Source organism: Pygocentrus nattereri, chromosome 7 (assembly GCF_015220715.1).
Source record: "Pygocentrus nattereri isolate fPygNat1 chromosome 7, fPygNat1.pri, whole genome shotgun sequence".
Lineage (NCBI taxonomy): Eukaryota > Metazoa > Chordata > Actinopteri > Characiformes > Serrasalmidae > Pygocentrus > Pygocentrus nattereri.
This window is the reverse complement of record NC_051217.1, coordinates 11,641,690-11,655,061: the sequence shown is the minus strand read 5'-3', so window position 1 is coordinate 11,655,061 and position 13,372 is coordinate 11,641,690. Positions and strand designations below refer to the sequence as shown.

At 39.9% G+C, this 13,372-nt stretch overlaps 1 protein-coding gene across 4 annotated transcripts in view; it reads left to right on the top strand.

Moving 5' to 3' along the window:
- The first annotated feature begins 6,429 nt into the window (after window positions 1–6,429).
- glg1b (golgi glycoprotein 1b) overlaps window positions 6,430–13,372 on the top strand; it is a 46,185-nt gene continuing 39,242 nt past the window's right edge. For all 4 annotated transcript variants that reach the window (XM_037540127.1, XM_017712980.2, XM_017712816.2 and 1 more), the window contains exon 1: window positions 6,430–6,768. In XM_037540127.1, coding sequence (XP_037396024.1) covers window positions 6,475–6,768 — 294 coding nt within the window. In that variant the 5' untranslated portion in view covers window positions 6,430–6,474. The remainder of the gene's footprint in view (window positions 6,769–13,372) is intronic.

Below are 13,372 nucleotides of genomic sequence, written 5' to 3'. Positions count from 1 at the left end.
TTTTCCAGAGTATTCCCAAGCTCATGTGTTTATATTCATTACAAAAGCATGCTGTTTTAATGCATTCCTGTGTGAGGGATCGAAGGTCATACATATTCAATATAAGTTTTTGGCCTTGTACTTTATGCACAGGATTTCTCCAAATTCTCTTTGATATATTTGAGTATTATGGACTATAGTTAGTGAAATCCCTAAATTTCTTGTAGTGATGCACTGAGAAACATTGTTCTTAAACTACTGGACTATTTTCTCTCAGAATTTTTTACAAAATGGTGACTAAGCATTTTGTGAATGCTCCATTTATACCCAAACATGCATCATCTCTTACCTACTCACCTGTTTACTTGTGGAAGTAGTTTTTATTATCTCACAAACGTCCCTGTCTTACATTGACTCATCCCTGTTTTTTGAAATGCATTGCAGGCATCAAATCTGGAATTAGCATATATTAACAAAAATCAATAATGGTGATACAATATTTTACCTTATCTCTTTTATATACACTATATTAACAAATGTATTCGCTTATCTGCCTTCACACGCATATGAAATTGAATGATATCCCATTCTTAATCTATAGGGTTTAACATGATGTCGGCCCACCCTTTGCAGCTATAACAACTTCAACTCTTCTGGTAAGGCATTCCACAAGGCCTAGGAGTGTGTTTATGGGAATTTTTGACCATTTTTCCAGAAGCACAAGAAGGCCTGGCTCGCAGTCTCTGTTCTAATTCATCCCAAAGATGTTCTATTGGGTTGAGGTCAGGACTCAGATCAGTCAAGTTCGTCCACACCAAACTCGCTCATCCATGTCTCTATGGACCTTGCTTTGTGCACTGGCACGCAGTCATGTTGGAACAGGAAGAGGCCGTTCCCAGACTGTTCCCACAAAGTTGGGAGCATGTGCAAAATCTCTTGCTGAAGCACTGAGTCCCTTTCACTGGAACTAAGGGGCTGAGCTCAACTCCTGAAAAACAACCCCACACCATAATCCCCCCTCCACCAAACTTTACACTTGGCACAATGCAGTCAGACAAGTACCGTTCTCCTGGCAACCACCAAACCCAGACTCATCCATTGGATTGCCAGGCGGAGAAGTGATTCGTCACTCCAGAGAACACGTCTCCACTGCTCTAGAGTACAGTGTCAGCGCTTTACACCACTGCATTCGATGCTTTGCATTGCACTTGATGTAAGGCTTGGATGGAGCTGCTCAGCCTTAGAAACCCATTCCATGAAGCTCTCTAGCTTCAAGTGCACTGTTCTTTAGCTAATCTGAAGGACACATGAAGTTTGGAGGTCTGTAGCAATTGACTCTGCAGAAAGTTGGCAAACTCTGCGCACAATGCACCTCAGCATGCGCTGACCCCGCTCTGTCATTTTTGTTTACCACTTCGTGGCTAAGTTGTTGTCGTTCCCAATTGCTTCCACTTTGTTATAATACCACTGACAGCTGACTGTGGAATATTTAGTAGCGAGGAAATTTCACGACTGGAGTTGTTGCACACATGGCGTCTTATGGTACTACGCTCAAATTCACTGAGCGCCTGATAGCGACCCATTCTTTCACTAATGTGTGTAGAAGCAGTCTGCATGCCTAGATGCTTGGTTTTGTACACCTGTGGCCATGGAAGTGACTGGAAGACCTAAATTCAATTACTTGGATGGGTGAGTGAATACTTTTGGAAATATAGTGTATATTTAAATATAATGTCTTTCATATATTCAAATATCTCTTTTTTGGCATTTTATCAGATGTCCCAATTTTTTTAAATTGTAAAATCTGTAAACTTCATCAAGGTAAAAGGTGGATTATTTCTAAAATAATCGCAAATATCTGTTTAACATTTACACTTACATTTATGGCATTTTGGCTGACGCTCTTATCCAGAGCGACTTACAATTTGATCATTTTACACAGGCAGGCCAAGGCGGTGTTAGGAGTCTTGCCCAAGGACTCTTATTGGTATAGTGTAGGGTGTTTGCCGAGGTGGGGAAGGCAGAGGTGTCACCCACTACACTATCCCAACCACTTTAACACTTTGTGATTATTTAACAGTTCCATGTTTTTGCTAATATAGTGAACAGAAACTGAAAGAACTAGTTGTTTATCTGATCAGATTGAAAAGATCTACTAAAAAAAAAGACTTCAGTAAGAAAGTCAATCATGTGATACATTCCTGGATGAATCAAATGACTCCAGGTTATGAGTAGACTGTCACAACTTTAAGCAAGCATTTTACATCAGGGAAATTACTGCACAGATCTGTGAGCCTCCAGTACTTGATTTGCCTCCTGTATTAGTGCACACTGTAGCCAAAGTGAAAGATGTTTTACATAGATTTGATTGTCAAAAACAGCTTCATGAATTTGCATACTGAGAATCAGAGGACTGGTCAGCACTGACAATGATGGCACTAAGATTCAGATTATTGTTACAGTTTAAAGGAGTGCTCAACCTCATTTGATCAAGGACGCAAGTCTGAAACAAAGGACTAATTGCAATTAAGTCCATTTTAAATGTATGTACTGTGAAAAAAACTTATTCTGTGTACATACCAGACACTCAAACTGGGTGACCTGTACCTACAATAGTGTCCAATAAGTACAACAAGAACTATTAACTTCAGTACGATGGAATCAGTTGACATAAAAAATTTAGTAAATGGACATTAAACCAATATAAAAAGTTTAAAATGTCTAAAGGAATTAAAAAAAAGATGCTCCAAGTTTTTTTTGTGGCCTAGAAGATCTTGAATTTTAGACAACTGTTTTCAGGATATACATTCAGCATGAAACTGCTCTTATAGACAGACATAAAATAATCAATGAGTTTATGATTTAGCCTCTCTGGTTGGGAGATACTCCAGCACTGTCAGCTCCAGTGACCCTTTTTATGGACCTGTTGTGTTGTCCAACAAGCCAAACCAGTTATTCAGAGCATTCTGTTGTTATTACCCACTTTACTGCTGAAACGTACAACATGCCAAAGGATCTCAGTGATTTCTACAATATTTCAAATGCTAATTTGTCAATTTGTGCCAATATTATAACCCTCCAGCCCTCAACTACAATTCTTCTAATGCAGATGCATCAAACAAATCAAATGTGATGTACATTGTTTTTCTCAAACTCATTAGACTTAAAATACGTTTTCACTTGGGTTCACAAAGCATCATGAAAAGTTTCCAATAGGTGGCATTATAACTTTTTTATGTGTTTGGTCCTTTGGGCAAAATAAACTGTGTAATTACAATGTACACCTCCCCCCTTTTTTATTTTACTGTCTTTTCCCCATACATTGTGCTACTGTTCATTAGAGTTGTGTCATCTGGTAGTTGCCAACACCCCCCATTTTAATGGCCATAGATATTTTTGCCTTCTAGCCATGATTATTGTTTGTGTTTAAATTGTAAGAGTAGCATACTCTTCTGTGACTAAAAACTGGTTGCTCCCATTTCACATGCTGTGCTTGTAACTGCTAATTCCTGTTTTAGATGCTTAAAATTGCTGTCAACCATATACTTTTGTGGTAAGCAAGTCATTGACCCTGCACCTTTAAGGAAATAAGGAGCTGCAGACATTGTAATAGATAGAGACACACAAGCCTTTGTGTAGAGATTATAGTTAACATGATTAAACCTGACTAGAATGTGCACAGCCATGAAAGAGAAACCTCTGTTGAATTGACCTAGTCAGCATGGTGGCGCTGAAAGGCAGACCTTTTTTTGTTGGAAAAACAACTGTCTGTTTTTTTTAGTTGTGTGATTTTGACAAACCAGGGAATGCTGTGCTTTCTAGAAAGCTTTAGTGCTGAAGATGAATTCACATTATAGTGGATTGTAGAATCATTTTATTATGTTAAGCACAGTATGTCATTATAATACTTTCTTCAATTTGCCACCAAAACTGTCTAGTGCTGTACATGACAGTCCTAGATTCTGCACAATGACTGTCACACTATGGTGAGACGTAACTAGGATATTTAAAATAATCAAAATTGATGAAAAATGATAGGATGTTCGACTCATCAAAAATTGTGTCTCACCAGCTTATTCTCTGAGCTCAATGTCACTAATTTAGTCACTCCCAGTACAGGTTAACTTGCATTCCTCGCTCCGCTAATTTATCCTGAACATGCTTCATTGTTGCAGGATAATGAATGTACCATTATAAACAGATCTCCTTGTACTTTCATTCGACAGATTTGGAACATTGTGTAAAAGCAGGGAATGAACACTTTTCACAACTTCTGAAATCTCCAGGCAATTAATGTTTGATCCACAAACCATCCAGCATGCACAAAGCCAAAGCCACACTAATAGAGAATCCAATTACTGCGGTGCAGATTACAGCAAATGCTTTGATGTTTCTTCATCCTAAAAAACATTCCTTCCAGAAATCGAAATATTACTTGCTGAAAATAAGTCACACAACATTATTATTATTGGATTTTTTTTTCTTATGGATGGTTTGTGATTTGCTACAATCATTGATTAGTTTCTTTAACTGTAGCCTGGGCATTTTAAGCACTGGAGAATTCTCTATGTCTATAGGAGTAAAACTCACTGAAATTTTATACAGTTGGTTATCTAACAGAGATACACAATTTACAGCACAATGATGTGTAATGCCAATTAACCAAAGCACTTAAATGTGGGATTTTCTGCACAATTTCTATTTATTTGTTGAGTTTAACATATTGTAAAAAATGTAATATAAAATGTGCCATTACTTTTGCACTGGCATTTTATGTTTTATTTTCCCATTATGTTAAGTTCAGCAAATAAACAGTAATTGTGCATTAAAATGTGCAAGAGTGTGTTCTCTGTAGAGGATGTTAACTTATTTAGAAAATCAACCAAACACACAATTTCTCCAGGGGTGCCCAAACTTTTGAAACCGATCATATGTTAGTCATGAGTGTTATGTATGAAATTTGTCTAGCTTATGAAATATTACTTAAAGTAAAAGTTTCTTCCATCTCTAGAAAACCTCAGCATTCACGAACTTTCACGCACACACACACAGAGTTTTTAAACACCTCAGTGTCACTGCTGAACTGAGAATAGTCCACCAACCAACAATATCCAGCCAACACAGTCATGTGGGCAGCATCCTGTGACCACTGATAAAAGACTAGAGGATGACCAACACCAACTGTGCAGCAACAGAGGAGTTATTGTCTCTGACTACATCTACAAGGTCAACCAGCAAGGTAGGAGTGTCTAATAGAGTGGACAGTAAGTGGACACAGTGTTTAAAAACTGCAGCAGTGCTGCTGTGTCTGATGCACTCATATCAGCACAACATACTTACATGTCACCACCACATGAGTGTCAGTACAGTGCTGAGAATGAACCACCACCCAAATAATACCCGCTGTCTAGTGGTCCTCGTCATTAAAGAACAGGGTGAAAGGGGGGCTAACAAATTATGCAGGGAAACGGATGGACTACAATCTGTAATTGTACATCTACAACGTGCACCTATAAAGTAAGTGTAGAAACAAGGAGTTGTACTTTTATGAAGTGGCAGATCGATGTATATGCAAATACATTACGACTAATCAATTAACAAAGAAATTGGAAACACCTGACAGAGGTGAAAAGAGCTCTCTCTGTACACTCAGCTTATAACTTTTACAACACCATAAAATGTCTTTTATGGAGTTGCAAAATTAGGCAATGCTTTAAAAGTCAATAATGCGAAGACAAAATACGGCTTGGAAGGACATGGGGTCATGGGACATGACGAATAGGGCTTTTGTTTGAATGGGCAGTTAAAAGCCTACATTTACACACAGACCTAGTCCACATGAGTCTACTTAGGATAAATATGACGAATAACGAGGAGGAATGCATAAATCCATAAATGCATAAATAAATGTGCACGTGCCGTGCGTTCTTGCATTTGGATACTGTAATGGATGCACAATGATAGTGTGATCAATAAGTATTGGCAGATAATTGCTTAAAATGATTTGCAGATCAAAAAACTGAATATTTCGGTGATGGGTTACTGCACTAAAATTCCTGCATTTCGTTCATTTTACTGCATTTGTAATCTTATAAATTATATTTCACTGTAAATACACGGAGTAAGTTAGCATAATATCCAGTTTCTATCTATCTATCTATCTATCTATCTATCTATCTATCTATCTATCTATCTCAGTATATCGCTATTGGCAGATACGTGGAAAATTAGCCGCATCGGATAATCCCCATATCGGTCCCTACTGTAAATCGGTTCAGTTTAATGAGGCTACTTAAATGCCTCGTAAAATGTGGGCTGACGTGCAAACACTAAGTTACTCCACCTGACTGTTATGGCCATACCGGGTTGTCCGCTGAAGACGGCAACAGCCAGTAGGTGCCAAGTGCAGTCCGCCCCCCAGCGCCCGCGCAGCCGCTTTTGTAGCGGGGGGAGAACAGGCGCAAGCGGCCGAGCCGAGCTTAGCCGTAGCCGAAGATGGCGGCGTGCGGACGTATTCAGCTCCTGCTCCTGCTGACGACCCAGTTCTCTTGCGTGTTTCTCACACTGGGGCTCAGACCGCAGCCGAACGTCAACCTCCATCCTCCGCTTATCGCCATTAACCGGCAGCTTAAAGCCGGTGCCGCCTCGTCGGTGTCTCAGCCACGGAGAGCCAGCGGCTGGAGGCTGGCCGAAGAGGAGGCCTGCCGGGAGGACGCGAGCCGGCACTGCCCCAAACACACCTGGAACAATAACCTAGCCGTGCTGGAGTGCCTGCAGGACACGAAGGAGGTGAGCTGGGAGAGCACACATGCGAGTGAGACTTGTTCTGTGTAAGCTAGCGTTGCTAGCGCAAGTTAAGGAACTTGCTGGTGTTGACTTTTGTAGACCGCGCTGCGTTTCCTCCAGTATTAAAATTAGCTCGCTATAAAGACCATAAACAGTGGCGTCCCCATTAACGCACTAACAGCATTGGGTGTATTTCTGTTGGCTTATCGTTCCAATTTTAGCTCAGTTAAACTTGTCATATTTTATTTGCTATATTAAAAGTTATTTCGTTCGCTGGTCGGATAAAATCGTTTTGGTAAGTAACGCTGAACGGTGAAATGTTAAATTTGGCTCGCGCTCTCACACCTTCAGTTCACAGACTACCAACCGCACTGAGCCCGCTGCTGTTGGTTCTTGGCAGCTACAGCCCCTGACATGCTGTCTGGCTTTGCTTGCAGTTTCCCTGCTAATGCTGTACTGGCTCAAATGGTTGCTGGCTAATTGTATATTATTGGGGGGATTATATGCCGCAATGTCAGTGTGGAAATATTGTTTCCTAATGTTTTCATGGGGTTTTGCCTCATACTTTGACACAGTGACCTAGTTCAAAGGATGCTGGCCAGCTAAGAGAATAGAGTCTATTTCCTCTGAGTGCTGAACTGTGATCGTATAACCAGCCAGTTAAGTATGTAGATGCATTTGCTGGTGTTGAGATGAAAAAAGCTAAACTGTCAAAGATCTCTGAAGGCTGTGAAGATGGTTCTGTCGCCTCAAATCTTGATATTGGGCTTGGTTTTGTGTTTCTGCTTTGTTTCCTGGCCTTTGTCATTTGGAACAAAATGAGTGGAATGTATTAGTTGTATGCTTAAAAATGGCTCCATTATTTGTTTCCTTGTTTCACCCCCCTTATCTTTTTTTCATTTTTTTTAAACCTCTCTCTGTCCTTTGCTATGCTGCCACACACATTTTTGTAAGCATAAGGGCAAAGTTCATTTGCTGCAAGACACAAAAACAGCACTTTTGCCTTTTTCAGCAAAAGTGCCTGACGAGGTATGCAGTGAGAGCTTGTGTTCAGCACCGCACTCTCATTATGGTCATAAGTTAAATGACCTGTGGGTTTTTTTTTTTTGTTTTTTTTTTTATATAAACCTGTCCCTGTCTGTCCTGCCAGTGGAACACTACCTGACCCTTTATATTCTCTCTCTCTCTCTCTCTCTCTCTCTCTCTCTCTCTCTCTCTCTCTCTCTCTCTCTCTCTCTCTCTCTCTCTCTCTCTCTCTCTCTCTCTCTCTCTCTCTCTCTCTCTCTCTCTCTCTCTCTCTCTCTCTCTCTGTAATTCAATGGCTGAGGCTACTCATTTGAGCTGAAACATGGGCCTGCTCTCCATCCTTGAAACTGATTCCTGCACTTTCTGTTTGAAATATTGAAAACTTCTGAGTGTGGGAGTTATTTCAGAACTCAGAATCTCTGAATCTCTTGTGCAAGTATTACAAGAATTCTGTGAGCAAGGCTGTTTCTTTGGTCCAGAAATTACCTTAGGAACTCCCATCTGAAAATATTCCCTGCTCTACAAGTGGGGACACCAGCTAGTGTGGGGAGCAAAAAGCTGACCTTTTCCCCTAAAGTTGCAGCACGGATGTTGTTAAATGGTTGATAATTTCTAAAGGTTTCTGGCTGCAAAGATTATCATGCTGCCCTGCTGTTTGGGCAAATAAGACCCTGATTCACCATGTATTTTATACACCATGATTCTTCAGAGGGATTTATAGTATTTTACAAACTCTCTAGGCCTAGTTTTTCTAATGAATGCATATATGTTTGTTAAACTGAGATACTGAGTTGGTTGGCAAGAAAAGGGGAGAGACATGAAGTCACCTGAAGGATTCTCAGACAGATGCCTGCCAGAAAAGGGGCTTTTAACTAAATTAGTGTGTCTAATCAAGTCGTTTTTTTTTCCCCTGACTGCATCTGTGATGAATTTGGCTCAGAGGCCTTAAAAGATGAATTAAAAATTTTGTTTGAGAGTGAGAAAGTGTGAGGGCTCTATGCTACTCTGTCCTCAGGTAACCCCTAAGTGAGTATGGAGGCATTCTCCTTAAAACAAGGTCATGTAGGATTCTTCGTATCTCAAAAGAATTAACATCTGACTGGCACCGCTACATGATTTATCTTCTTTCAGTTCCGAATCACTGGAATTCTGTATCGAGTTATGAAAGTAAATCTAATCAGTAGCATCAGACATTTTAACAAATTTTTGACCAATAGTTGTGGTATGACTTGGCCTGTAATTTCTCCCTACTTCTCTTCCTGGTGCGGCATGCAAAGTTCCTTCCCCATCTATTGTTTGCTTCTTTCAGCATATCACTGAGTAAGGCTTTAATTATTGCCATAATTACTTTGCTGGGGCTCAGTAACAGCTGTGGCCTTCTGAAGAGCTAAATGGAGCCTATAAATCTCTCCCTCCCGTCTCCCCCAGGCTAGGCTCTTCAGGGCTTGTCTTTCTGGCAGAGATGCTGCATGGAGAGGGGAAAGGTGGCCCAGACACAGCTGCACCTTGTCTCTCATTCACTAGCCTCACTCAATTTAATTTGCATTTTGAGTAGGCTGTTCATATGGATGTTCTGGAGGGTTTCAATGTAAACAAAGGGCCAAAGAGTGACCGGTGTGAGGAGATATTCCTGAGTGACTGATGGAGAGACATCAGGCCTAATGGAGAACTTGATTGAATCATGGCAGGAGGAGGAGACACAGATAAGCTTGTGAAGGAAATGAAATGGCATGATGCTTAATCAAGTTATTGCTGTTGATTTCTTTGGAATGAAGGAGATTTGGTTCAGAAGAGAGTTTGGTGTTTGTTCATGTGCATGATGTGGAGGCAGTCTTCTCTGTGATGAGCAAATGTGTGACAGCCAGTTCTGTTAGGAGGAGTGTATGGATTGATACAAGCAACTTTTGTAAAAGATTAGTTCCATCAGTGTGAGTGTAGTTCTCCTGTCTGTAATTAGTCCGTTTGATGTGTCTGCAAGTGAAGCGGACCTGCTGCGCCTGGAGCTCTCAGTGGCCAGTCGAGGACTGACTCAGAGATGCTGTAATGGGCCTGCTTACTGTAGGGAAAGATGATGCCCCTTTGTTCCCGCCCTTTGTTCCAGCAGTGGTTATAGTGGTCTTTGAGGAGTATAAGTTTCTGTGGGTGTGTAAAAGGAGAGGTGGCTCAACATTGTGTAATGCTATCTATAAAATTCCATGCTTTTTCAGTACGCAAACTAGGCCTGTCATGCTCATGAGATTTTCAGCTGCCTAGTATGTCACTTTTTAATAATTGATTCACTATGCTTCTATTAAAATACATGTCTACAACAGTCAGATTGGCTGATTAGAGATCTTGCTTCTTTGCTGTCAATACATAGAAACTCCCAATTGACGAGAGACAGCTTAAACTCAAGTCAAGACCAGTAATGTGTCTAAATAAATGCATGTTCTGCTTTCTTTTCATTTATTTGCCCAGGTAATAAAAATACACCCACTTCTCGTTTCATATGTTGCAACATAAAATCATGACACAATACAATCATGCAATATAATTATGGTCATTGTGACAGGCCTAAATACTAACTTTATTGACATTTGTCTTCTGCCTAATAGCAAATCGAATTCAATGTTTTTACTCCAGCAGCATTAAAAAAATATATGCAATTTTATTTTGCCTTATACTCACAGATACAATTAAAAGTAGAAGTTTTCTACTTGATTTAAACATGGTGTGATGAATGAATACTGTGAGACAATGTTTGTAAAAGGCTAATATTGGGGAGTATTGGGGTGAAAGTCACGGATGAGGGATTTCTTAGACCAAGGCCTGTTGGAAAAGGGCTTTTTATGTGCTAATTAGCCTTTTGACCTGTTTAGCCAATCAAGTCTTTCTGTTTCAGTTTTACATCTGGCTGCATGTCTTATTCTAGCTGGCTTGTGAATTTGAAACATTACAGTATTCAGAAAATGTATGATATTGGTCTTCATCTAACTGATGTTCTCTTCAGAAAATGCTGAATGAAGTCATGAGGCAGCTTCATTCAAATTTAAGGTGTTCAGTGGCCAGGGCTCTGTGCAGGCCACAGGAGTTCCTCCACACCATTCTCATCAAACCATGTCTTCATGGACCTTGCTTTGTACAGAGGCGCAGTCATGGTGGACAGGAAAGGGCCTTCCTCAAAGGCTGCATAGCTGGAAGCATGTAATCCTCTAAAATGGCTTTGAATGCTATAGCATTAACATTACCCTTCACTAGAAATAAGAGGCCTTTATTCCTCCTCCGAAAAGCTGTTCTTTTGGTACTATGCATTTCAGTGGATAGTATTCTCTTGGCATCCGCCAAGTCCAGATTCATCCATCAGACCACCAGATAGTGAAGCATAATCTGATACTCCTGAGAACACATTTTTACTGTTCCAGTGGTGGCATGCTTTACACCACTCCAGCTGACGCTTGGCATTACACATGGTGATCTTAGGCAAGAGAGCAGACTCTCAACTATGGAAACTCATTTCATGAAGCTCCCAGCACATGTTTCCTCTTCAGAATCTCCCACAAGGAGGATGTGCTCCCATGCCAGCTAAAGTCAGTTGTGCCATTTGTCAAGCTGACAACCTGCCCCCAACCCCACCCCCCCGCCCTTCGCAGTCACCACTGAGTTTAACATGAAGCACTCCCACACTTTGGTCTTTAGGCTGCCGTTGTGCTTCGGTTAACTCTTGAGTAAGCAGTAATATCAAAGCATTCCTACTTGGTGCGAGAAACACGTGTGATGTCACCAACTAATCGACTATTCATAGTTGCCAATTAATTTGGTCGTCAGTTTTAGCTGACTTAGCCAAGTAATAATTGTACTCCTGTTTGGCAAGGCATAAATTTCACAAACTGACTTGTGACAAAGATGGCATCCTATTACAGTGCTACGTGTAAAGCCACAGAGCTCTTCAGTACCGCACATCCACCTGCCAGTGTTTGTCTATGTAAATAACGTGGCTCTGTGCTTGATTTTTGTACACCTTTTAACGATGAGTGATTGAAATACCTGAACTCAGTAATTATGAGGGATATCCAAATAACTAATTTGTGTTGATAACTGTTTTGTCAGTAACACATACTGTTTATTGTTCAGTCCGTAATGCATCTGACTCATAAAGGGTCACTTCATTCTGTTTTATGTTGCTTAACATCCACCACTGCTAAAAATGAAGCAGCAAAAAAAAGGAACTTTGTTCAGCTTCAGAGGAGCTTAATGTTTTATGCTGCTCAGTTAAAAACTCTTTTTTACTAACCCCCTTTCATTGCCTGCATGCTTTGTTTTAAGGTAAGCACATCCATAGATGGTAATTATCAGCCTTCATATAATGCCTTCACGTAATGCCTCCACCCTGAAAGTGTAAACCATAAAACCACAACAACCAGGGAGCTTTGGTTTCCCTTTCAGTAAAGTAGTCACATTAAAGATTAATACCGCAACATGCTGGAAACGTCTGTGTATTGCTGTTCAGTTCAGGAACAGGTGTAAACCCTTATCACTGTAAATGATTAATAGCTGCTCTGCTCAGCGTTGTTGAATTCATCTTTGCCTAGTTAGGCCTGTTATGTATTTGGGCCTTCTGATGTATTTAGTGCCTTCTCAAAAAATTTGAGCTTAAGAGAAGAACTTGATGCTGTTTCAGCCGCTAACAAGAAAGCTAAAGATAGAGTTCACATTTTCTTCCTTCCTCTAGGCTAGTTGAGGGACGTCTTTACCGGCCTTAAAAGTAGAAAGGCCTTTTATGCATCCGTTGGAGTCCTGAGGCACTGTTTGGTTTAATAGACTTGGCTTGTGTCCTGTGCATTCATTTGCATTATCATGCTTTGGAAGATAGTAATAAAGCTAGTGATTGTTCTGCTTGTACATTATACTTCAGTGTGTTCATTAACAACTTTGTTTCAGTTCACTGAAAAAATGTTGTATACAGTACAGCCTAATTGCCTAATGTTCATCTGATTCCTAGATTCTGCATGAATTATTTGCACTCATAAATGCTTGTAAAATATATTTTGTTAAGCGTTCACTTGACACTGACACTGAAGTTACAAATATTCTTGTAATTTTTTTTCTTTTTGCCTGTCTTATAAAAATTTAAATTTACTTTTATATTATAGTCATGCAAAAGTTTTGGGCATCTGATCAATTACATTGTTATTGTGGTATATATTGTTGTTGTTGATAATTACTATATATTTGCTGAATGCTGAAATTAAGCATAAAATGTGACCTGTGCAAAAGTCATGGCAAATTTAGATTTATTTAAGAGAGATTCTGCTGAAGAATGTTTCCAGTATGTGATTTTGAATTAAAAAAAAAATTTAATTTGACCAGGGGTGTTCAATTGTTTGTAATATTTTATGATATTGTATAGGGCTGAAAGATTGTTTTTATGTTGAAATCAGTTTGAGAGAGTACACTTGTCAAATTGCAAACATCAAAAATATTGTCTTAAATTGTAAGTGGGGGGGAATTTAACCTTTATCATACAGAGCTTGTGAACTGCCTGTAAATAAGGCAACCTAACCTGCATGTGTTGTGACATCACAGCCACACCTTGCAGGCAGTC